We start from the raw sequence: 27,301 nt of genomic DNA on the forward strand, positions 1-27,301 counted from the left end.
GTGAAAAGTACCTCACTAGTATATTATTTCAAACAGTTTGGCAGTATGGAGTCCTCACTAGCCACTGCTGCTGGCCAAGAGGACCATGTGGGGTGGGGGGACATGGCAGGGAGAAGCCCATCAGCAGACATGAGAGAGCAGTTGCAGGGAGGAGCCAGCAGAGGTGGTAAGAACAGTCCTCAGGCACATAAGCACACATGCCTGCAGAGCTCCACATTTTCAGGTGCCCTATAAAGCTGCTTATTTTGCTCATGCCTAGGGACAACCCTACCCCCTCCTGTAGGCACCACCCTCACACATCCCATTGGCCACAATATGCATGGTGGGAAAACCGTGCGGAGCCACCTGGCCCTCTCCCTACAGGCTTCAGGGGTATGCCAGACACTTCAAGGAGCTTGTGACAGGCCAGCGAAGGCCCGCACTGAAACCAGCCAGGCGTCGATTCTGGCCCCGGTGGGAGGACGGGGAGGCATGGCCAAGCAGGCATGAGTCTATGAAGCTGCCCGCACCAAACCCCGTGCGGGGTAGGACTCCCCTGCCTTGGGAGACAGTGGTGGTTGGGGGCAGTCTGCTGCGCCCCGGACTAGGGACGTCAGGACGTAACCCTGCCCCCTTTGGCCCGACACTCCACACAGAGTGACGTTGTGGGAGGGGAAATGAAGGGCGGTGTGACCTCCGGTGAGAGGTTAAAAAGCCGCCCAGGAGGCAGAACCGGGAGAAGGACCGCAGGGAAGTGATTCCTTCCCGCCCTGTTGGAGTCAGGAGGCCGGGACGCTGGAGAACCAGGAAGGGGCATCCAGGACTCACGTCGGAACAGTAAGACCTGGTGTGCTAGGGCAGGGCCCCTAGGGCCGAGGGAGGCTAGGAAATAGCCCAGCACTTTTGGCGCCTGTGGGCTGACACGTTACGGGGTGGGACCCCGTCAGCCGGGTAACGGTAGTACCCGAACCCCTTAGGGCCCCGGGCTGGGACCCGGTGGAGAGGGTAGGCCCGGGTCCCCCTAGCACCACCCCATTATCTTGCATAGAAAACGCATAATCAAACTTGGGAAAATTGTGAGGGGCAGCCACCCCAGTGAGATGTAATTATAGACAGCTGGCCCCGGGAGGGGGGGGTCAAAGGACCACGTGATTCCTTGATCACAGGGCTCGCTGAGACCTGCTCAACCCAAAAGGGGGTGAGTTGGGGAGCTCGCGCCAGTCTAACTGCTGGACCCCGGGTCTTCAAGACAGTGGGCTTACTGGGCCCCACCCGTAAGGCGGGGGTGGGAGCTCGCGCCCAGACATAATCTTTCACAGAACTACACAGGGCCAGGGTAGGCAGGGAACCCAGTAGGAGCAGCTCAAAGTAAGTGCCAGACAGAACCTGCATCCTTACCTCTTGTCCCAGCCCTGGTCCCCTCTTGCACCCAAATGACTTCCCAGAACCTACCCCCCAACACTTTTTCTCATCCTGGTGAAAGTAAATGAGGGTGTGGGAGAGTGAACAATGGAGGAAAGGGGCTGGAATGAGTGGGGAATGGGGCAAGGCATGGCCTCTGGGAAGGTATAGCCCTAGTGTGTCAGGGTTTGCATAATTAAATCATTGGCAACCAGTTTGCCTCATTAGATTCCTATTTTACTGCTTTGAGGCTTCTAGTGCAGTAGTCTCCAACCTTTTTAAGCAGTAGATCACTTTTTGAATTGAAGTGCAATCCAAGATCTACCTCACACCCAGATATCCTTGCCCCGCCTCCTTTATATCCCTTCTCTGAGGCCCGGCCTCCTGCTCACTCCATCCTCCCTCACTTTCACCAAGCTGTGGGCATGATGAGGACTGAGTTGGATGGGCCAAAAATTGTGCGGAGGAGGTTCTAGGTGCAGGCTCCGAGAGTGTTTGGATGTAGAGGTGCTTGGGGTGCAGGAGGGGGTTTATGACTGGGGTAAGATTTCGGGATGTGGGCTCCAGCTGGGCCCTGCTTACCTCAGGTGGCTCCTGGGTGGTGGTGCAATGGGACTAAGGCAGGCTCACCCCTACCCTGGCCCTGCACCACTCGCAAAAGCAGCCCGCAAACTCCATCCCAAGTCCTGTTGTGCCCCCTCTTTGCTCTGTAGAGATAGGACACAAAGTGGGAGAGGGGGCACCGTGATATCAGCACCCTCTTCTCCCTCCCCTGCACAGCAAGTAGGAGGTTTTTGAGGGGATAGCTCCAAGGCAAAGGGCAGGAGAAGTGCAGCTGTGTGTTTGTGTGTGGGGGGGAGGGGAGGCAGCTGAAGTTCTGGCACTTGACAGCCTCTTGACCAAACCAGCCAGGATCACCTGTCAGAGGCTCCAAGATCTGCAGGTAGATCCCGATCTACTGGTTGGTGACCACTGCTCTAGGGGAATGGCAACAGCAGGCATACTTATATTTAAATGAAAAGCAATTCATCAGGAGTTCCTTTGCTGAATTAAACAAACAAACCCTCAAGTGTCATAACTACAGGAAGTACTCTAGTAAATATTCCAGGTAGAAAAATCATTAACAGGAATTATTTTTGTTAATAGTCTCTAATTTATACAGAAGAGTCAAAAAAACTCTTATACAGACACTCGTTTTGAACATTCATAATGGCACAGATTAGAGTGTGCACCAGATGTAACAAGAAAGAATATGAATTTATTCTAATTTAAGGAATCAAATGGACTTTCTCTATATACTGCCACCTCTTGCAAACATATTATTGAAGTATTCTTTCCATTAGGTTGGAATATGCTCACATGACAACCTCTAGTACAATTTGTGTAATGGGAATGATCTGATTGGTTAAAAGTTTCCAATCATAGATGAAATTTTGTTCTGTTCAGTTCAGTTTTTATAATCCCCTGATGCCTCTCCTCCCCGTCCTCTTTCCTCCAATATCAAGAATGTCAGAGTTACAAGTCACGATCTACTGGGACTCATTGGACTTCTCAGATCTGGCCATGGGGTCCTAAGGAACTAACTAAAAGTGATTGCTGAAACAAGCAATTTAATTTCAACTTCAGTCCCAGGGGATCTGCTTTTGATGAAACCATTGCTAAGCCTGAAGTAGTTCCTACAGCTTTTTTTAAAGGGTCTTTAAAATAACCCACTTGAGAGGAACCACATTTTAGAACTTTTGTTAATGTAGCTGTAAAGGAAAGACTGATAAATATTTTAATATATTGGAGATCTTGTTTGAAAGCCTTTGCTTGACATGTAGGTATATAGTGGGATGGGTCTGTGACAGAGAAAATAAGTGCTCACTGACAGCATATTTGTGAGATGGTGATAAAACAGCTAATATTGATAGCTTTCTTTCATGCGTTCCTGAATCTTAGATCATATTTTTTATCTTTTGTATTTGGCTGCCTTGATCTCCTAAACCTTTTATTCCCACATTAAACCAACTGAGTCTGTGAAATTTAGTAATATCTCTCCTTCTTGATGAGAGAGTGCCAGTGTATTTTCTTTAACTTTCTCAAATAAGAGAAATTCTTTTCTCAATTTTTCTTGAAATCTCTTGCTGAAAACTCTTTCTTTCAGTTTGTCTTCCAGACAGAATCTCTCCAAGGGGACAATGACCTCTAGACAGAACTGAGCAGAGATGAAGCAAATGGGTTTTCATCTTCATCTCTGCAACGTGTTTGAAGCAAGCTCAGACCTCTGTTGAGTTCTCAGTTCACATTTTTGCTGAAACAAGTCTTATGCTATTTTTTTGGACTTTTGGCTTAAGGAAATATGGTTGTATTTGTGTTTGTCCCATAAAGAATTAGGGCATTTTACTCTTAATTTCCTGTTTTCTGTATAAAATATGCTCCAATTAGCACATCCCTGCTAGCATGTTAGATCCACTTTGCTGAAAATTTCTCTTTAATACTCTCTTGTATTGTGAAATAGGAAGACTGCTAGAAAAAAAAAGAACATTCTTTGTTTTTGGATTTTTCTTACTCTTTGGTGTCATTGGAGCCTTCATCATGCTGGAATGGCATGTGGTTTCCATAACAGTTAGGCTTCAGAATCAATATTCTTCTAGATGTAATTCTGCAAAAGTTATTGCACAGGTTGTCAATCAGCTATTGCAAGTACATCCCATAGAACCTCACAGAGCAAGGTAATTTCCCCTTTCTCAGAGCCTTCTGACAAAAAGTAGCATCCAGCTCTATTTGAATACTAACTATACATATTCTTTTTCATTTACTATTTGAAATTGTGATCACAGGAACTGTCTAATTTGAATACCATGGAATGACTATTCCTGAGATTTTTCTTAATGTAGTTAGTTACTTTTTATTGATTTCCCCCCCTCCCCCCATTGGAACTATTCCACAGAGCAATTGCTCAACCTTTTGTGGAAAGGGTTCATAATCTGGCTGTTTGATGGTCATCCATCACTATTTACCATTTTCTCTACCTTGATTTATATTATAATGCTGCAGAATAATATTTGTGCCACAGTTGAAAAGATATGGAGAAAAATTGAGGTAAGCTTTAAATAATTAGTCAGGTTAGCTCTTTATTCAAGTCCATGGAAAAGCAGAGTTCTAAAGAGTTTAATGTCTGATTAAATGCCAAATATGAGCTAACACGTGTCATGGTCATTGAACCCTAGGTATAATTTGAGGCTAAATGTGAATGAGCACAAATTTTTTTTGTGGTCACCGATGACCTCAATTTTAGTCTGTATGACTATTTTATCACTCATTTCATTTCAAAGAGAAAGTAGTAAATCCTGTTTATTTTAATATAGTGGCACTAAAAGGCAAAAGGTTTGCAAAAAGGCTAATGGAAGAAGTGATAGAATTATTCAATGTAACTTTCTGTACCATAGTAACAGAGATGAAATAATCATCTGGAGAGAGATGCTGCAATAAAGGAGTATATTATAAATATAAAATACTGTTATGCTGGGTTGTATAGAAGTGAACTATTATTTTCTACACATATTATTATCTTCAATCATCTAGACCTGGCAAACACTGCAGACAGGATACTGGACTAGACAGATATTGAGTCTGATTCAGATCATAGGAATTGCTGCACTTATTCAGCAAATTTTAGGAGCCACATTTCTCCTTTTGTAAAGAAATGACAGTTCCTTTAGAAAACAGGGAATGAAATAGATAGCGGTTTTATCTTCCAGAATTCATGAATCCACTAAGAACAGTGCAGATTTTAGGCCAACACCAAAGTTAGGATCTTTCACTTGTCATTCTTCTTCTACTTCTCCTGATTATAGCCTGTATGGTTGGCCAGTGAACCCCAAAACCAGCTGAAAATGTCAGACAGCTGTGCAGAGGGATTCCATAGAAAAATAATGTAGTCCAAGAAAGTATTATGGATCCTCAACAATAGAGGGCTCCCTGCAGATGAGGAAAGATGAGAAAGTTTTGGAGGTGGCAGAGAAAGGGGAGAGTTACATATGGAGGGCCTCCTCTCTGACATCCCTCTCTCATGGATCCATGTATTTGGGTCCAGTTTGGCATAGCAGTGAACTATTTAGCAATATAATATTAATTTCATATTTTATGCACTAAGTTGTATTTAAACAGTGATCTATGCTTTATGTAAGGTGTTAGCAAAGTTGTGCCATGTTTTAAAAAAGGGGGTGGTGAAATATTTGTGCAATATACAATTCAGTCTGGAACTTGTATTTAGAACTAAAATATAAGATGATATAAGGAACTGGATTGGTCTGGCTGTTCCCTTGATGAAAATCATGTTTTTGTTTAAAGTCATCTAGTTTTTCTTCCTTTTTAACCTTACTTTGTTTGGGGTGGTTAGTATTCTGTGATTGTGAGAAAATTCTCTGCTCTGCTGGGTTTGATTATAATGTTACTTTGACATTTTTTTTTTTTGCAGTTCAAGTATGAAAAACAAATATTTAAAATGGAGCCTTCTTATTTTCCTGATCTGTTCCTTTTGTATATTAAAAACATCATCTGCTCACTTCAGTTACCTAGTGACTACTTTTTACTCCTATTAATGTAATAGAGGCAGCTCTAGGAGAGGGAGCTAGAGCCTATAATTTTCTTGTGTGTCTTCAAAAGAATTACTTACACAAATTTAATTAAATCTGAGTAACCCACTGAAGTCACTGGCATGGGGGGAGGGAGGAAAGAGAAGTCCTCCAGTGCACTATGCTTTGTGGTCATTTATGCCAGTGAAGAGTGAGTGCCAAAGAGTGCTTCCTATTCTGACTTGGTATAGCGTTCCCTGTAAGCTGTGTGCTTGTGTGGCCACTTATGAGAGATACAAATGCTGCCCAGCTGATTAGCAGAGCACCTACCATGAGGTTTTGTGTTTCTATTTGCAGTGCACATTTGCACATGCCTTGATGCACATAAAATTACTCTGCATGTGAATGGAAAAAAATCTGCACATGGATGGAAAAGATTAGAGGGAACATTGCTTGGTATTATTTTGCATCCACTGTGAACTGCTGTAGCTGACTATACCAAGCGTAAGCAAATGGACATCCTTGGAGGCAGAATTTAAAGACTAGGTTTGCACAGGTATAACTGGTGGCCTCACTTGACTCATGGAACCTCAACTGCTACTGATGGTAACTGTCAGGAAATAACCCACACTCTTAGATACAGATGATCTTGAGTCAGTCTTCCCATCTTTTTCCTTATGAGGCCTGCAACATCATGAGGCCTCAGGGCAGAACAGTTAGTGGGCCCTGATGCATACACAAGCTCTGGATGTGGTTTGCAGGAAATTTGGGTGGTGCTGCTCCTGCCCTAGCTGGTGTCCAGTTTGCTGCTGGCTTGCACTGCAGAGTGCACTCTTTCGGCATGGCCAGGGCTTCCGCCTGCCTGCCCAGTAGGGTTGCCAGTTGTCTAATCATGCAAATGCAAAGACTCTTGCCCTGCCCTTTCCTGGAAGCCCCACCCCATTCACTCCATCCCCTTTTCTCTGTTGCTCGCTTTCCCCACCCTCACTGACTTTCACCAGGCTGGAGCAGGCGGTTAAGATGCAGAGGCAGATGTGGGGTGCAAGCTCTGGGAGGGAGTTTGGGTGTGGAAGGGTGTGTGGAAGCAGATGAGGGCAAGGTGACCAGATGACCTGGTTTTATAGGGACAGTCCCAATATTTGGGATGTTTCTTATATATGTTCCTATTACTCCCCAGTTTCACCCTTGCTATCTGATTACCCTAGGTAAAGAGTTAGGTTCTAGAAGGGAGTTTAACCACTTAAACATCATGTTAAACAGGATTTTGCATCACTATTTGCCACAACTTAATTAATAAAAAATAACTTCAAATTCTATTTCTCCCCTCAATGAAGCGTGGTATTTTTCCTTTTTTTACATAGGCAACTAAACAATGAAAACAAAGCAATTGAAGCTTAGGGTTAATCGTGTGTGCCAGTATCATGATTTAATCATATGCCTTTTTCTTCAACCCTGTCCTTTCCCTTTTGTCTACAGAACAGTTTGCCTATATATGCTATATAAAATTAAAACATTGTTTAGGTTGCAAAACCAACAATTGGAAAATTAGAAAGTGCCAGAATTAAGACTGCCTATGCAACATTAATTCTATTCTCTTGTGTACATGCATTCTAATACAGTCTTTAATTCTATGGTCACATATTAATTTTCCACATGTTCCCCTGATTAATTCAATGCACAGGTTGAACAGAGCACAGGGAATGAGACTACTGCTCTATATTTTTATTATCATCATTCCATTCATGCTACTTGCATAAGAACATAAGAACGGCCGTACTGGGTCAGACCAAAGGTCCATCTAGTCCAGTAGCCTGTCTACCGACAGTGGCCAGCACCAGGTGCCCCAGAGAGGGTGGACCGAAGACAATGATCAAGCGATTGTCTCCTGCCATCCCTCTCCAGCCTCTGACAAACAGAGGCCAAGGACACCATTTTATCCCTTGGCTAATAGCTTTTTATGGACCTAACCTCCATGAATTTATCCAGCTTCTCTTTAAACTCTATTCTACTCCTAGCCTTCACAGCCTCCTCTGGCAAGGAGTTCCACAGGTTGACTACACGCTGTGTGAAGAACTTTCTTTTATTAGTTTTAAACCTGCTACCCATTAATTTCATTTGGTGTCCTCTAGTTCTTCTATTATGGGAACTAATAAATAACTTTTCTTTATCAACCCTCTCCACACCACTCATGCTTTTATAGACCTCTATCATATCCCCCCCCCCTCAGTCTCCTCTTTTCTAAACTGAAAAGTCCCAGTCGCTTTAACCTCTCCTCATATGGGACCCGTTCCAAACCCCTAATCATTTTAGTTGCCCTTTTCTGAACCCTTTCCAAGGCCAAAATATCTTTTTTGAGGTGAGGAGACCACATCTGTACACAGTATTCAAGATGTGGGCGTACCATAGTTTTATACAGGGGCAGTAAGATATTCTGGGTCTTATTTTCTATCCCTTTCCTAATAATTCCTAGCATCCTATTTGCCTTTTTGACTGCCGCTGCATTCTGTGTGGAAGTTTTCAGAGAACCCCATCATACTGTACGTATAGTTGGGGTTATTTTTCCCAATGTGCATTACTTTACACTTATCCACATTAAATTTCATTTGCCATTTTGTTGCCCAATCACTCAGTTTGGTGAGATCTTTTTGAAGTTCTTCACAGTCTGCTTCTGTCTTGACTATCCTAAACAGTTTGGTATCATCTGCAAAATTTACTACCTCACTGCTTACCCCTTTCTCCAGATCATTTATGAATAAGTTGAAAAGGATTGGTCCCAGGACTGACCCTTGGGGTACACCACTAGTTACCCTTCTCCAATCTGAAAATTTACCATTTATTCCTACCCTTTGTTTCCTGTCTTTTAACCAGGTATCAGTCTGTGAAAGGACCTTACCTCTTATCCCATGGCCATGTAATTTACACAAGAGCCTTTGGTGAGGGACCTTGTCAAAGGCTTTCTGAAAATCCAAGTATACTATATCTACTGGATCCCCCTTGTCCGCATGTTTGTTAACCCCTTCAAATAACTCTAACAGATTAGTAAGACAGGATTTCCCTTTACAGAAACCATGTTGACTTTTGTCCAACAAATTATGTTCTTCTACATGCTTCACAATTTTATTCTTTACTATTGTTTCGACTAATTTGCCCGGTACTGAAGTTAGACTTTCCGGTCTGTAATTGCCAGGATCACCTCTGGAGCCCTTTTTAAATATTGGTGTCACATTGGCTACCTTCCAGTCATTAGGTACGGAAGCCGATTTAAAGGATAGGTTACAAATCACAGATAATAGCTCAGCAATTTCCCATTTAAGTTCTTTTAGAACCCTTGGATGAATGCCATCCGGTCCCAGAGATTTGTTAACATTAAGTTTTTCTATTTGTTCCAAAACCTCCTCTAATGACACTTCAATCCGGGACAGTTCCTCAGATTCATCACCCACAAAGGACGGTGCAGATTCAGGAATCTCCCCAACGTCCTCAGCCGTGAAGACTGAAGCAAAGAAATCATTTAGTTTCTCCGCAATGGCTTTATCGTCCTTGATTGCTCCTTTTATAGCTCGATCATCTAGGGGACCCACAGGTTTTTTAGCTGGCTTCCTGCTTCTAATGTACTTAAAAAACACTTTGTTATTTCTTTTTGAGTTTTTGGCTAGCTGTTCCTCAAAATCTTTTTTTGCTTTTCTTATTACATGTTTACACTTGATTTGACAGTGTTTATGTTCCTTTCTATTTATCTCACTAGGATTGGACTTCCACTTCTTAAAAGATACCTTTTTGTCCCTCACTGCTTCTTTTACATGGTGGTTAAGCCATGGTAACTCTTTTTTAGGTCTCTTGCTATGTTTTTTAATTTGGGGTATACATTTAAGTTGGGCCTCTATTATGGTGTCTTTAAAAAGTTTCCATGCAGCTTTCAGGGATTTGGCTCTAGTCACTGTGCCTTTTAATTTCTGTTTAACTAACCTCCTCATTTTTGCGTAATTCCCCTTTTTGAAATTAAATGCCAGGGTGCTGGACTGCTGAGGTGTTCTTCCCACTACAGGAATGTTAAATGTTATTATATTATGGTCACTATTCCCAAGCGGTCCTGTAATGGTTATATCCTGGACCTGATCCTGCACTCCACTCAGGACTAAATCGAGAATTGCCTCTCCCCTTGTGGGTTCCTGCACTAGCTGCTCCAAGAAGCAGTCATTTAAGCCATTGAGAAATTTTTTCTCCGCTTTTCTTCCTGAGGTGACATGTATCCAGTCAATATGGGGGTAATTAAAATCCCCCATTATTATAGAGTTCTTTATTTTGGTACCCTCTCTAATCTCCCTCAGCATTTCTATGTCAGTATCGCTGTCCTGGTCAGGTGGTCGGTAATATATCCCTACTGCTAATTTCTTATTATTGGAGCATGGAATTTCTATCCATAGCGATTCTATGGAACATGTAGAATCAAATTAAATAAAAATATTAAGTGAATCAACATTATCTTTCACATACAGTGCCACTCTGCCACCCACCCGGCCTGCTCTATCCTTTCTATATATTTTATATCCCGGTATGATTGTGTCCCACAGATTTTCCTCATTCCACCAGGTTTCAGTGATGCCTATTATGTCTATCTCCTCATTTAATACGAGGTACTCTAGTTCACCCATCTTATTAGTCAGACTCCTAGCATTTGTGTACAAGCACTTTAAAAATTTGCTACTGGTTATTTGTCTGCCCTTCCCTGATGCATTGGATTCCTTTGTATGCCGTTGTTTGTCAGCTCTGGCCCATGGTTTGCCCTCTCCCCTCCTCTCTTTCCGACTACAGCTTAGAGAATCTCTATCAACGGATTCTCCTCTAAGAGAAGTCTCTCTCCGATTTACATGCATCTCCGCACCAATCGGCTTCCCCCCATCTCTTAGTTTAAAAACTGCTCTACGGCCTTATTAATGTTTAGTGCCAGCAGTCTGGTTCCACCCTGGTTTAGATGCAGTATTTATTGTCAGGGAAAACATACTAGTATCCACACTTGCAGAGAGGGCAACTAAAACTAAAACAGGAATTTGCCCAAGGAAGTGAATCAGCAACATCTCGGATTGCTCTTATGCATAATATTATTACATACAGGAGTGGCCAAATTTCCAGCTGGTGTCAATTGACAATGGCTCTGTTGATTTCAATTAAATTATGGATAATTGGCACCACCTAAACATTTGGTCTGAGGTTTTTATTTAACAAGGATAGGATTTTTTTTCCTTTTGTAAAACCTGGCTGATTTTTATGTTGCTGAAAACACACTGAACTGAATATATTCTGGGTATATTTAATTTCTTAGAAAACAAAGACATTTGTCCATCTGCGGTCAGTTTTACTTTTATATGACTGACACTATTCCTGTTTTTTGGACAGACCAACATTTAGAGTCTGTATTTGAGTCACTCTGGTCCAATGTTGAGCATAATATGTAAATGGAGTCCACATTAATTGATAATACAATACTTCCCTTTTTATTAAGTTGTATGCAAGACAGTTAATATATTATGATAAGGCACATTGCCCCTCCAAGCCCCTTAAAGCTCTGGAGATTCCTCCACCCCAGGAACTAGTGTGTTGTTCCCCTCTCCTGTCAAAACTAGCACCTCTACATGCCCTGGTCTACACTGGGGAGCTTGTTTTGAAATAATAAACGGAGTGTCCACACTACTGAGCTCATTACTTCAAAATAATGGGTTGGTCATTTTGAAATCAGTAGTCTTGCTTTCCTTGGGGAATAATGTTTATTTCAAAATTGTTATTTCGAAATAGCATTAGTGTGAACACTGTGGTGCTACTATTCTGAAATAACTATTCTCCAGAGTATTTCAGAGTACAGTAATTGCTCCCCAGGGCTTCTTGGGGCTGTGAGTTGAGCTAGCACATACACAATAATAAAGTCCGCCGTGGACTAATTTTGAGGCTTCCCTCTAATGTGGACATATTTTGATTTTGTTATTTCAGGAGTTATTAAATCAATTTAGTTATTTCAAAATAGTTTCCTTGTGTAAATGTGTCCCATGGAACCAAAGTCATTTAACTTGACTGGTAAATATTAATGGAAATGTGTAAAAAAAGACCGAATTTTACGCATGGAAAAAAACTTTTCAGAAAATCTTCAAGATTGTTTAAAAACATAAACATACAACCAGTCATAGAAACTCTGGTCTAACCAAGTTATGTTTGATGAAAGAGTAGTTCTGTCTCCACAGAGCAGCCCTAAGGCTCACAATCTTATATATAAGAAAATATGATCCTTTGGCAGCTGATTTAGGGATGTTCCAATTATGTCACCCATTCCTTAGTTTCTCCTTTTATATCAGAGGCTAAAATACTGTTCAATGCTCAATCAGTACCAAAGACTCCATAGCAGAATGAAGGAGCTAACCTTAAATTTAACCTTTTAAAATAAATATTTAGCATATAGGCTTTGATTTTGTGTGTGTACATAAATATAAACATATGGTTATTTCTGTTTTTTTTTCTAGGAATACACCATAGATATAATTTTTGCCCAGACTTGGTATGACAGTCGCCTGAAATTTAACAGCTCAATGAAAGTGCTTATGCTCAATAGCAATATGGTTGGAAAAATTTGGATTCCAGACACTTTCTTCCGGAACTCAAGAAAATCTGATGCTCATTGGATTACAACTCCAAATCGTTTGCTTCGAATCTGGAGTGATGGACGAGTGTTATATACTCTGAGGTAAGGGTTCATTAACAGAATAGAAAAGATAGAGCACTTCATTAATATTTTCACTCATTATTTTAATCTGCAATCCATTAAAATTAAACCTATTAATTTTAAGACTTTGAAAACAATTGCAACTGACAAAAATAAATGAATTATTGTTACTAAGCAAAAATATTGATGAGGACTTTGAGAGGATTATAGTAAGCAGTAACTTCTAGGTCTTCTTTGCTTCCGAACTTCAGAGGACCAGAAATAATGTAGAGTAGAATTTGTTGTGGCTTAGTCAAGTGGAACATAAAATATATGCTGTTGTAATGTACTACTCAACAAGAAAGTAAATAGAAACAGGGGACAGATTTGCTTAATTTAGGCTCAAGAAGACAGTAAAGATAAATGTAATAAGATGTAATAAGATTAACGTAATGTGACAAGCCAATACCATAATTTGTGTTTAACTTCTGAAGTGTCACTACTTCAGCTGTACACTGGACAGTAGTTACTGTACTGAATTGAACTCCTAATTGTCCCTTATAGCTATTTTGCACAAATTATGTTTTAAGAAAAGAAAACACCAAGTTAACATATTAGTCCTAAATACTTATATATAATGTGCAGTAGGAAGCAGATATTTGCCAGTATAGAAAAGTATCCAGTAATAATCCATTAGAAGTAAAATTTAAAAAAACCCTCTAACATGATTTAAAAGGACATTTAAGTTGATTTTATAAAAATTGCCTTATTTTTAAGAGTGTGGTTTTCTTCTAGAGTCCTCTTTAAAGAGTATATCCTACTTTCTAGAATTTCATGCTCATCTGATTATGTTTTTTAAGTATCACCACCAAACTTGCTCAAAGCCATGTCTTTTCCTGTTGCCAGTTGTTGTTCTAGGCCTGCCAATTGCCGCTGTTTCTGAAACTCAGTAAGGGTACATCTACACAGCAACATTATTTCAAAATAACTTAGTCCACATCTACACAGCAGGCAGTTCTTTTGAAATAATGTTGAAATACAGTCAAGCTAGAGGACTTCTTACTCTGACTCCTATAACCTTCATTGTACGAGGAGTAAGGCAAGTTGGCGGAAGAGTGCTCTATCTCAAAATAAGCGCTGTGTAGATGCGCTCAATTTCTAAATAAGCTACACAATTGACGTAGCTCAATTTGCGTAGCTTATTTTGAGTTAAGTCCTGCTGTGTAGATGCAACCTAAGAGCAGTGGATGAGAGTGATATCACTAAGCTAGTCTATGAGACAGGGAGTGCAGCTGACCTTCAGCAAAACTCAGTGCTGTCCAATGTATACATTTGTATTAGGGAAAGAGATGGCCTGAATTTGGCCTAAAGTGGAAGTAAATGGAGAAAAGCAAAGTTCGTACAATAGTGAATGAAGGTGCAACAACAGGCTCTGACAACACAACAGGACATTGGGCTATAGATACCCCAAATGGCCTTTGCCATTTCCCTTTTGGCGCTTTGTGGAGTAAGATTGGCACTTCTTCACCTTCAGCTTGACAGGCAGGCTGAGTTTCCTTATTTTGTCTCCCCTGAGGTTTGGTCAGCTGGTCTCTTCAAGATACCCATCTATGATCCCAAACCTAATTTATGTTGTCTTAAATAAAAACTGATTTCATTGAGCAAATCACTGAAAAGAAAACACGGGGTATAAACTTTCAGATTGAAATAAACTATGTTTTCTACAGCATGGTAGAAGTTCTTTCCTTCTTGCATTCTAAAGTCTGTCTGTCTTAAGTGGTCAGGTCAAATTTCTAGACAGGCCCCGAAAGAAGTGTGTATATAAAATAATACTTCATAGTCCGGTTTTCCTTGTCAGCTTATCCCTTGCACCCCTCCATCCACTCATGAATATGTAATCATAGTATTACTCTCAGAAATCCATTTAACTTACTCTTACCAAAGAAAAGGGGAGATTTAATAGCATAAATTAGAGACTGGGGCCTTATTCACAGTGGAAGTCAATGGGCACTTAGGGACCAAACATGTGCCTTTGAAAGTTTTTTTAATAGATGTAAAGTGTAATTTTCAAAAGCCCCTAAATGATTCAGCAGCCTAAGTTTTAGTTTCTGGAGTGATTTAGGGTGCTTATCTTTTTGAAAAGTTACCCATGAGCATCTTCTCTTTAAGAGCCTGATCCTGTTACTAATATTAGTACCACTAGCTTCACTGAAACTATCTACATGAATGAGATCTGCAGGATGGGGCCCTATGTACTCAATTTTACTATTGCACATCTAGGCACCAAGCATAATGATTCCAAATCCCACTTTGAGAAAACCCATTAGAATGGGGTATGTCTACACTACAGCGCTAATTCGAACTAACGCGTCTAGAACTAAAAACTAGTTCGAATTAGCGTTTTGCTAATTCGAACTAGCATGTCCACATTAAGTGGACCCTGAACAGGGCTTAAGGATGGCCGGAAGCAGTGCCGGCAGGGCATCAGAGGAGGACTTAGAGCATGGAGATGCTGTCTCAGGCTAGCCGAGGGCTGTGCTTAAAGGGTCTCGACCCCCACCCCGGACAGACAGTTCTCGGGGTGCCCCGCTTGAAAACCAGTCCTGGCTTGGAGTGCCCGGAGTGCCCACACTGGGCACATCACACCACTCGGCCATCAGCCCGGCTGCACTTGCCGCAGGCTGCCATCTGGGGAGAGGGGGGCAATTGGGGGGCTGCAGGAGAGCTTCCACCCCCAGAAGCCCACAGAGCTAGCCCAGTCCTCCCCATCGGGGGCTCGTGCCCCATTCCTCCCTCACCTCCTTCCACTTACCCTTCCCTAGCCCCTTTTCTTGATGTACAAAATAAAGGACAATTGTGTTCAAAAATGGAATCTGTCTTTATTGAACAAAACTGGGGGAGACTGGGAAAAGGAGGTGGGAGAGAGGAAGAGAGCGGCTGGGAGAGGGGAGGGCAACTAAAATGATCAGGGGTTGGGAACAGGTCCCATATGAAGAGAGGCTAAAGAGACTGGGACTTCTCAGCTTAGAAAAGAGGAGACGGAGGGGGGACAGGATAGAGGTCTCTAAAAGCAGGAGTGGGGTGGAGAGGGTGCATACAGAAAAGTTCTTCATGAGTTCCCATAAAGAAGGACTAGAGGACACCAAAGGAAAGGAATGGGTAGCAGGCTTCAAACTAGTAACAGAAAGTTGTTCTTCACAAAGCAAAGAGTCAACCTGTGGAACTCCTTGCCAGAGGAGGCTGTGAAGGCTACAACTAGAACAGAGTTTAAAGGGAAGTGAGATCAAGTCATGGAGGTTGGGTCCATGGAGTGGTATTAGCCAGGGGATAGGAGTGGTGTCCCTGCCCAAAGTTTGTGGAAGGCTGGAGAGGGATGGCACGAGACAAATGGCTTGGTCACTGTCTTCGGTCCATCCCCTCCAGGGTCCCTAGGGTTGGCCGCTGTTGGCAGACAGGCTACTGGGCTAGATGGACCTTTGGTCTGACCCAGGACGGCCATTGTAAGCTCAGGGCTCAGGGTCGGGGGTCTCAGTGGACCACCTTGATTTTCATGCACTCCTGCTCCTGGGTGGCCAGGCTGGCAGCTCTCCTGCCCTAGACGGCCACCTTCCTGTGCCTAGTGCGGAGATCGTGGATGAGGTCCACGATGTCCGCACTAGCCCAGGCGGGTGCCCGCCTCTTGCGGTCCCGGGCAAGCTCCCGGGAGCCACCAGCCTGGTCCCGGGAAGAGGGGGAGAGCTGGGGGGCATCGGGTGGGTGGCTCTATCCGTGCCAGGTGCAGGGTCTGCTGGCTGGGTGCTGGCAGGCTTGCACCTGGCACGGGCACCGTAGCCAGCCCGTGCCCCTTTAAGGGGTCCGGGGCCGGGAGGGGGGCATAGAGTTTCCCTGGTGTTGGCCAGAGTGGCCACCAGGGAAACCTGGGAAGCCTTAGCCTCCCACTAGTTCGAATTAAGGGTCTATACAGCCCTTAATTTGAACTAGCTAATTCGAACTGGGCTTAATCCTCGTAAAATGAGGTTTACCTAGTTCGAACTAAGCGCTCCGCTAGTTCGAATTAAATTCGAACTAGCGGAGCGCTAGTGTAGCGCCTATCAAAGTTAGTTCGAACTAACGTCCGTTAGTTCGAACTAACTCTGTAGTGTAGACATACCCTAGGTTATTAGGTGGTCTAACATATAACCATCTACCAATGACTTTTGCACAAAGGACATGTGGTTTAAGACGTCCAGGGCGCAGTAGAAAGAGCACAGCTCTAGGTCCTTTGCTAATTGCTGATGAAGAGCTCTCCCTCTCTTGGGTAAACAACACTCTCCTACAACTCTCCCTCCTCTTTGAGGTGAGAACAGCTCCTATTTTAATCAACTTGTACTAGTGAAGAGCTGAAAGGACACAAAAATAGAATGCATACTTGATGTATTTTGTGAGTAACAAATTAGCATGACCAGACTCACAGGTCTTCAAATAGTACTTGGTGATTCTTTAGAGATGATAATACTTTTTTTATATGCTCAGTCCCTAATACACATTCATTGGCCCCAAATGACTTGCATGCACTCTCATATGTAGTCTTAAGGACCTAGGTCAGTGAGGGACAATCTAGACTAGTGAGAATACCATATAAGTGGCCCTTCTTCATCTCAGTTGGTTGCAAGATTGTCATAATCGAGACAGTCTCCCGGAATAGGATAGTTTCGCTAACTGCGCTTGTGTACCTAGAATTTATAGGGTGTGCCGATTGGACCATAATAGTGCTATGATTGGATGCAGAGGTTGCACACGGCTCTCACAGGTAATATTATGCGCATCTCTTCATGTACCCGTGCTTTAAGTGCATGTCACTTTTGTAATAGTGGTAGGAAAAACCTACACAGATGGAACCCAGCAGAATCCGGCAATCTTGTGTGTGGGCAATGGTAAACAAAACGCCTCAAGGGCCACACAAAGCACACAGCATGCAGCCCTCAGGCTATAAGTTGCCCACCACTGGTCTAGGTGCTTGAACATAATCTCACTTATATTTTTTGTTCTAATTAGGTTGACAATTAACGCTGAATGTTATCTTCAGCTTCATAACTTTCCTATGGATGAGCATTCCTGTCCTCTGGAGTTTTCAAGCTGTAAGTGGTAAAATATTAACTTTCTATTATTATTTTCTATTTTCTATTATTTAAATTCAAACTTTCTATTATTTAAACTCAACTAGGCATTGTCAATCTCCTGATAGCAGCATTTCATACCTCAGTAGACGGTTTCTCCATTTTTAACCATCCTATTACGAAGAGATTCCTCAAGGGACTCGAGAATGTGTATCCACCAAATAAGGCCCCACCCCCTTTGTGGGACCTAAATCTTGTTTTGAACTGCCTCGCCAGACCTCCCTTTGAGCCACTGGCAACAGTACCACTTCCTTTCCTTTTTATGAAAGTCTGTTTCCTCTTAGCCATCACCTCCGTCAGGAGGGTGAGCGAACTCAGCATTCATGTCAGAACCTCCTTACACAGTTTTCACAAAGGATAGGGTCATACTTAGACCCCACCCCACGTTTTTGCCAAAGGTCTGTACAGAATTCCATCTTAACGAACCGATCGTATTACCTACCTTTTTCCCAAAACCACATTCTTCGCAGACAGATGCCAGCCTGCACACTCTGGACATCCGGAGGGCTCTGGCCTTCTTCCTAGAAAGAACAAAACCATTTCGTAAATCTGAAAGACTTTTTATCTCCATTGCTGAATGATCCAAAGGGACACCAATATCATCTCAACGAATCTCAAAGTGGATATCGACATGTATAATCAAATGGCACTCTCTGGGCAATAGACCGCTCCAATGCCCACCACAAGCACATTCTATTCGAGCCACGGCTGCTTCTATATTTATACTTTTTAAAGCAAATTAAGTATGAAATAAATGAAGAAAAGTATCTACCATATTTAAACTTTAAAAATCATCTCAAATTATGCCCCTCAGTTTAAATGTAATAAAACAATCATTCTAAAGAAACAGAATCACTACAAATTATATTGAAATATTGCATTATTAATTTGAGATATACATTTCCCTTAAATGACTATTTCTGTATCATTTTGGTTGGTAGTACAGTTGGCCAATTAAAACTAAGACAACATTTTTAGGGTAAAGCTTAACAGTATATCAGGTATGCTATAGAACAGTTGTTTTCTAATCCAGTTACTTGGGTTGTATCTAATTTCAGAGATCACAAGTGAAAGCGTTCTTTTCTATATGCTGTGAATGAATACTTGTTTGCTCTACTTTGTCCTAGATGGATACCCCAGAAATGAAATTGAATACAAATGGAAGAAAACCTCTGTTGAAGTTGCAGATCCCAAATACTGGAGATTGTATCAGTTTGCATTTGTAGGATTACGAAATACAACTGAAATTTCCCATACTATGTCTGGTAAAAAAAAAAAAAAAATCTGATGTTTCCTTGCATGCGTTTAAAGGGTTAGCAGCCTATGCACTTTCATTGTTTGCCTAAATTGTGCAAAGAAATTGGAGAAAGGGGTAATGAACAAAGTGGCAAAATTTGCGGATGACACAAAATTGCTCAAGATAGTTAAGTCCATATCAAACTGTGAAGTGCTTGAATGGTGTCTCACAAAATTGGATTACTGGGCAACAAAATAGCAGATAAATTTAATGTTTATAAATGCAAAGTAATGTAATATTTGCAAACATTATTCCAACTATACATATAGAAAGATGAGGCTTAAATTAGCTGTTTACACTCCAGAAAGAGACCATGTGGATAGGACAGCTTTCTGAAAACATCCACTCAAGGTGCAGCAGCAGTCAAAAACAATGTTGGGAATTATTAAGAAAGGGATACACAAGAAGACAGAAAGGCTATGTCAACACAGGCAGCTTCTCGCGCAAGAACTCTTTTGCAGAAGAGTTCTTGTGCGAAAACTCTTCCACAAGAGAGCGTCTACACTGCCATATGCTTTTGCGCAAGAGCTTCCATGGCAGTGTAGATGCTCTCTTCCACAAGAAAGCTCTGATGGCCATTATAACCATAGGGGCTTCCTGCACAAGGAATTCATGTTGCCTGTCTACACTGCCCTCTTCTGGAAGAACTCTTGCACAAGAGGGCTTATTCCTCGTGGAGGGTATGTCTACACTACAGCACTAATTCGAACTAACTTAATTCGAATTAGTTAATTCAAACTAAGCTAATTCGAACTAGTGCATCTAGACCTAAAAACTAGTTCGAATTAGCATTTTGCTAATTCGAACTAGCATGTCCACATTAAGTGGACCCTGAACCGAGGTTAAGGATGGCCGGAAACAGTGCCGGCAGGGCATCAGATTAGGACTTAGAGCGTGGAGCTGCTGCCTCAGGCTAGCCGAGGGCTGTGCTTAAAGGGACCCGACCTCCACCTCGGACAGACAGTTCTCAGAGGTTCCCCGCTCGCTTGTCTAACTTGATGAGGGACAGAAAAGCATTCCTGGCTTGGAGTGCCCTGAATGCCCACACTCGGCACATCACAGCACTCAGATATCAGCCCAGCTGCACTTGCCGCAGGCAGCCATCCGGGGGGCGTGATCAATCGGGGGGCTGCAAGAGAGCTTCCACCCCGAAGAGCCCGCAGAGCCACCCCAGTCCTCCCCATCGGGGGCTCGTACCCCATTACTCCCTCACCTCCTTCCACTTACCCCTCCCTAGTCCCCCTTCCCGATGTATGAAATAAAGGACACGTGTGTTCAAAAATAGAAACTCCCTTTATTTAACAAAACTGGGGGAGACTGGGGAAAGGAAGTGGGAGAGGGGAGGGCAACTAAAATGATCAGGGGTTTGAAACAGGTCCCATATGAAGAGAGGCTAAAGAGACTGGGACTTTTCATCTTAGAAAAGAGGAGACGGAGGGGGGATATGATAGAGGTCTATAAAAGCATGAGTGGTGTGGAGAGGGTGCATAAAGAAATATTCTTCATTAGTTCCCATAATAGAAGGACTAGAGGACACCAAATGAAATGAATGGGTAGCAGGCTTCAAACTACTAACAGAAAGTTCTTCTTCACAAAGCAAATAGTCAACCTGTGGAACTCCTTGCTTCAGGAGTCTGTGAAGGCTAGAACTATAACAGAGTTTAAAGAGAAGTTAGATAAATTCATGAAGGTTGGGTCCATGGAGTGGTTTTACCCAGGGGGTAGAAATGGTGTTCCTGGCCTCTGTTTGTGGAAGGCTGGAGATGGATGGCACTAGACAAATGGCTTGGTCATTGTCTTCAGTCCATCCCCTCCAGGGTACCTAGTGTGGGCCGCTGTCGGCAGACAGGCTACTGGGCTAGATGGACCTTCGGTCTGACCCAGTACGGCCGTTCTTATGTTTTTATGTTCTAAGCTCGGGGCTCAGGGTCGGGGTCTCACTGGACCACCTTGATTTTCATGCAAACCTGCTTCTGGGTGTCCAGGCTGGCAGCTATCATGCCCTAGATGGCCACTTTCCTGTGCCTAGTGCGGAGGTCGTGGATGTTGGAGGCCTCCCCCCAAACCTCAATGAGGTCCACGAGCTCTGCACTAGACCAGGTGGGCGCCCGCCTCTTGTGGCCCCGGGCAGTCTCCCAGGAGCTGCCAACCTCGTCCTGGGAAGAGGCAGAGGGCTGGGTGGGAGCAAGTGGCTGGCTCGTGCCGTGCCAGGTGCAGGGTCTGCTTGCTGGGTGCTGGCAGGCTTGCACCTGGCACAGGCACTGTACCCAGACCGTGCCCCTTTAAGGGCTCCAGGGCCGGGAGGGGGGCAGAAGAGTTTCCCTGGTGGTGCCCAGAGTGGCCACCAGGGAAACCTGGGAAGGGCTAGCCTCCCACTAGTTCGAATTAAGTGGCTACACACCCCTTAATTCGAACTACTTAATTTGAACTAGGCGTTAGTCCTCGTAGAATGAGGTTTACCTAGTTCGAATTAAGTGCTCCGCTAGTTCAAATTAAGTTCGAACTAGCGGTTTGTATGTGTAGCACCTATCAAACATCTGTTAGTTCGAATTAACTTTGTAGTGTAGACATACCTGGGGAGAGGAATAACTCTTCTGGAAGAAGCCCTATTTTACAATGCTATACTGTAAATTTACTTCTGGAAGAACGCTCATGCAGTATAGACAGCAGATAAGTTTTTGTGGAAGAACGGCTGTTCTTCCGCAAGAAGCTGCCAGTGTAGACGTAGCCAAAATATCACATTGCCCCTATATAATGCATTATACTTCCACATCTTGAATAATATGTGCAGAATAACAGGTGCCTCATCTCAAGAAAGATCTATTGGAATTGGAAAAGGTTCATAAAAGGGTAACAAAAATGATTTTGGTATGGCATGGCTGCCATATGAGCATAATTAATAAGTCTGGGACTTTTCAGCTTGGAAAAGAGATGACTACGGGCAATATGTTTGAGGGCTATAAAATCATGACTGGTGTGGAGAAATTAAATAAGAAAAAATTATTTACTGCTTCCCATAACACAAGAACTAGGGGGTCACCAAATGAAATCAACAGGCAGCAGGTTTAAAACCAACAAAAGAAAGTATTTCTTCACACAATGCACAGATATTGTGATGGGCAGGACTTCAATAGGGTTGAAGAAGAACTAGATAAATTCTTGGAAGATAGGTCCATCAATGACTACTAGCCAGGATGGGCAGAGATCGTGTCTCTAGCCTCTGTTTGTCAGAGCTGGGACCAGATGACAGGAGTTAGATCACTTGATGATTACTTGTTCTGTTCATCCCTTCTGGGGCACCTTGCATTGGCCACTGCTGAAAGATAGGATACTAGGTACCTGGATAGCCAGTATGACCGTTCTTATGTTGTAAGAAACCATTATATTTGTGTGGGTGCTGCTAGTGTCTAGGGCAAAACAGAATTGCACATGACCTGTTATAATGCACAAAAGTCCTTTGGCAGTTTTATTTAAAAGGAAAGTACTATGTTTCCAACTGTAAATTTTACAACATGGTATATATTCGGAACAAGAATTCTGACAAATTATGAGTCAGAAAATCATGTGCACTATCTAATTAGAATTGTTGGCTTTTTCCTTGTAGGGGACTATATAATCATGACAATCTTCTTTGATCTGAGCAGACGCATGGGATACTTTACTATTCAGACATACATTCCTTGTATATTAACAGTTGTTCTTTCATGGGTCTCATTTTGGATTAATAAAGATGCTGTGCCTGCAAGGACATCATTAGGTATGTATGTTCCTAATGCATAAAAATCTTGAGAGAGAAAAAAACCAATACAAATATCCATGGCTTTAAAATTAAGATTCTTGGCTTGCACCAGAGGACAGCACAGGAGATGCTGGAAATGCTCACGGGAATTCTGATCCAAACCCTGTGGATCTGAAGTTGTGCTCATAAAGGAGTTTTCTATATATGCTCTTCTCATCATCCTGCATAAGTGGCAGCACAGTCAATGACCAGGCACAGGGTCAAGATTTTCCTGCAGAGAGAGTTGTGGAACACAGAGGAAGTTAATTTTCTCCTTCGAGATATGTCCCTGTGAGTCCTCCACTGTAGATCAAGATGCATCCTTAAACTTTCGATTGGAAATGTTAACAGCAGCTCCCCTATGGACTGTGCATGTGCAGTGTCTTGTGAGCTGTCAGAGATTGAACAGTATGTGCTGGGCCTGAGCTCCTCAGTTCCTCCTCTACCATCCCTGGCTAGAGACAGAGTTCAGCAGCCCCAGTTCCTTACCTTTGACTAAATTTTTGCCTTATAATTAGTCATAATCCCAATTTCCAGTTTCTCGCTCAGATTAGTTCAAATTTACCAAACAAACCGCTCAGCTTGCTGTCATGACTAGCTCCTCAGGCTGTAAAAGAGGGCAATAATTCTGGTAGGGGACCACTCCAAGATTTTGGAAAGTGATCAAAGGCTGTACTTTTCTGTGGAGAATGCACAGGGTCTAGGAAGGAGGTTGGGCACAGAAGGGCACACTGGGTAAGGCACTGGGGTGCAGGAGACAGTGTGAAGTCTGAGAGGAAGTTTGGGCAAAGGAGGGGGTTGTGACCTGGGTCAGGGAATAGGGATATAGAGTCACGGAGAGAGTATGGGTGCAGGAGAGGATTCTGGCCTGGGAGAGGGGCACTAAGAAGGGATGCAAAGTCTGGGAGGGAGCTGTGACTGGAGAGAAGGGGAAAAGGGGGTGCAGACTACAGAGGGTATAGGTGGTGACTTGGGGTAAGGGATTGGAGTGCAGGGTCTAGGAGGGAGTGTGAGTGCAGGAGAGGAGTGGGTTGGGGGAGGAGTGTAGGAGGGGTACAGGGTCTGGGAGGGAGTTGTGACCTTGGGCAGTGGATGCAGAGGGTTTGGATGGTGACCTGGGAGAGGGAGTTAGGGTGCAAGAGGGGCTGGGGTACCAGAGGCAAGCTCTGGTTGGGAAGCACTTACCTAAGCCAGCAGCCCTGCAGCACCCCAAAGGCAGGCTGGTTTCCCTGCCTGCTGCAGCCCCATATCACTTAAAATTGCAAGCTGCAAATCACAGGTAGCTCTCAGCTCCGGGAGGGGGGAAGAGTCTTGCACTCCTCCCATTCTCCAGGCCAATCTCTCAGCTCTTATTGGCTGGTTGTTTCCAGCATATAGGAGCTGAGAGATTGGCTAGGGTCAGTTCCTATTGGCTGGTTGTTTCCGGCCAATAGGAGCTGAGGATTGGGTGGGAGGGGGACAGATCACACAAAGCTTCCCCCCTCCCTGCAGAGCAGAGAGATGTACGGACTGAGCTTTAAATCATGCAGTACGAGCCTGAGGGTCCCTGCAGGGTGGTCCGCAGGCCGGATCCGGCCCTCGGGCCATATTTTACCCAGCCCTGCAGTAAGAGGTGCAGAGAGAGGATGCTAGACCTCCTGCTTCCCCTCCTCTCCTGGAGCCAGAGAAAAGAGCTGACCAGCCAGTATAGGACATTGCTCTCAGTGCCACAATTATTAGCAATTAATTGTCCCTCACAGTGCAGAAGGCTAAGTTACCTCTACTCCCTGCACCTATGGATGAGCTCACACTCTTCCAGGACCTCTTCAAAAGAGTAGTCAATGAACTCAAAATTAGTTTTGAGAAAGTATCTGAAACCCAACATAAGTTCACTGACATAATGTAAGCCACCATGTTCTCTAAAATAGCAATACCAATCAATAACATCATCATGGAACCAGCTAAAGTGGTGACGTAGACCCCAGCCACTATGAACCACACCAACAAGAGAGTATGCAGGAAATATTTTGACCCATCTAAGGGATCTGAATTCTTCTTTACATATCCACTTCATTGGTGACTGGGGCAGCAAATCAAAAAAGTAAACAACAGTATTCTTGCTTCACTCCATCTGATAAAGAAAACAGGATATGACCAATGACCTCTTGCACTCCATGAAGGAGTCATGTGCCACACTCAGATTACTCAGTATTCAGTAACTTACCACAAAAGAGAGACAATACAGATACCATCTGTCCCACCTATGCGTAACAATACCAAAGATAACATGATACACATCGATAATAACGCCATAGAACCCAATGTCGTCACCCTCAACAGCAACCCAACCCCTTACTGCAAACAAGCAAATGTGAAGCTTTAGTAAAGGGTATAGGAGACCTCATGACCTACCTAGCACCTGCTGTAACCATCCATTTGTTTGACACCGTCTGCACCCATTCTTCACCAATTGAGTAGCTATCACCACAAACAGATGGGTCCTTGAAATCATACAATCGGCTATACCATTCCATTTCTCTCCATCCTCCTCATCCCTTTTCAGGAACCCTTCTCACAAATACTTGCTCCATATAGAAGTTCAATATCCCATACAGCTGGAAGCAATAGAGCAGGCTGCTCAACACAGAGGGAATGGGTTTTATTCCCACTATTTCTTGAGAGAAAAGAGAGTTGGTGGCTAAACAGGTTAGTCAAGAAACAAATATTCTGGACGGTTATCCTCTCCATAAATAATTCTGGAGCAGAAAGAGGAAGATTGGTTTTCAGCCCTAGACCTCCAGAATGCACATTTTCTTGTCACTATACATGCTGCCCACCACTGTTTCCTGTAATTTTGTTTTGGGGGGCAAATCATTACCAAGATAGAGTACCCTGGTCTTTCATCTGCACCCCGAGTATTCTCAAGAGTCAAGTACTTGCTTGTATGGTAGACTATCCCTCTCAACTTCCTATGGGTATGTCTACACTACAGCGCTAATTCGAACTAACTTAGTTCGAATTAGTTAATTCGAACTAAGCTAATACGAACTAACGCATCTAGAACTAAAAACTAGTTCGAATTAGCATTTTGCTAATTCGAACTAGCGCGTCCACACTGATTGGACGCAGGGGCGCATTTAAGGGCGGCTGAAACCGGTTCTGGCAGGGCATAAGGTCAGTAGTTGCTTTGTGTGGCTGCTGTTTGAGGCTATCTGAGGCTCGTGCTTAAAGGGACCCCCCCGGACAGCCGGTTCTCAGCTTTCCCTGCTTGCTTGCCAACCTCGCCGAGGGACAGCAAAGCGTTGATCTCTGCGCCCGTGTGTGTCAGTGCTTCCCTTCGGGGACGTTGCCACAGGTGGCAACATGGAGCCAGAGCTCGCCCTGCACCTTCTGGTGCACTTTCTGGACTTGCTGCTGCAAGCCTGCCAGCAATGGCTCGAGGCTGCCTGGCACCACCTGGTGCACGTCGGCCCCCTGCCTCTCCACCTGGCCGCCCTGGGGGCCGTGGAGGAGCCGTGACGGCACCGGCGTGCCCCGCCGCATCTGGCGTCTGGACACCAGCAGCGACTGGTGGGACCGCATCGTCCTGGAGCGCTGGGAAGACCGACAGTGGACCCAGAACTTCAGGATGAGGAGGGACACCTTCCTGGAGCTCTGCCAGTGGCTCGCCCCTGCTCTGCGCAGAAGGGACACTCGCATGAGGCCCGCCATCCCCCTCCAGAAGCTGGTGGCCATTGCCCTCTGGAAGCTCTCCACGCCGGACAGCTACCGATTCGTCGGGAACCAGTTTGGCGTGGGGAGAGCCACCGTTGGAGTGGTGCTCATGCAGGTATGGCACTCGTCTGCCACTGTGCCGGGGAGGAGGGGGGCTGCAAGGAGGGGATGGGCCACCCCAGGGACAAAGGGGGGGAGGGAGGAGGCGAAAGCGCCCCGCACAGGAGGGGTCGGTCTGTCCCGGCCGTACTACAAGCCGCCAGGGGGGGTTGCTTCCGGGAGTGGGGTGTGGGGCACTGCCAGGGCATGAATGCTCCCAGCCACCCGGGCGCCCCACTGATTGGCGCTTTGCTGTGTCTCTCTCCACAGGTGGTCAAGGCCATCAACCGGGTGCTGCTCCGCAGGGTGGTCCGCCACGCCGACCCGGACGCCGTCATCTGGGGATTCGGCACCCTCGGCTTCCCCAACTGCGGGGGGGGGGGGGGCATCGATGGGATGCACATTCCCATCCGTGGCCCGGAACACCAGGTGTCCCGTTACCTGAACCGCAAGGGGTACTTCTCCATCCTCCTGCAGGCCGTGTGTGACCACCGGGGACAGTTCACGGACATTAATGTGGGCTGGTCCGGCAAAGCACACGATGCCCGGGTGTACCGCAAATCCTCCATGTGCCAGCGGCTGCAGGACGGGACCTTCTTCCCCGACCGCCACATCAGGGTCGGGAACGTGGACATGCCCGTGTGCCTGGTGGGG

The 27,301-nt window shown here is 44.3% G+C and overlaps 1 protein-coding gene across 2 annotated transcripts in view; it reads left to right on the forward strand.

The window, feature by feature from the left end:
* Window positions 1-27,301, forward strand: part of GABRG1 (gamma-aminobutyric acid type A receptor subunit gamma1) — an 88,209-nt gene that overhangs the window by 36,676 nt on the left and 24,232 nt on the right. For both annotated transcript variants that reach the window (XM_075930486.1, XM_006111939.4), the window contains exons 4-7: window positions 12,446-12,666; window positions 17,659-17,741; window positions 18,908-19,045; window positions 22,682-22,834. In XM_075930486.1, the coding sequence (XP_075786601.1) occupies window positions 12,446-12,666; window positions 17,659-17,741; window positions 18,908-19,045; window positions 22,682-22,834 (595 nt within the window). The remainder of the gene's footprint in view (window positions 1-12,445; window positions 12,667-17,658; window positions 17,742-18,907; window positions 19,046-22,681; window positions 22,835-27,301) is intronic.

This window comes from Pelodiscus sinensis, chromosome 5 (assembly GCF_049634645.1).
Source record: "Pelodiscus sinensis isolate JC-2024 chromosome 5, ASM4963464v1, whole genome shotgun sequence".
Taxonomy (NCBI): Eukaryota; Metazoa; Chordata; order Testudines; family Trionychidae; genus Pelodiscus; species Pelodiscus sinensis.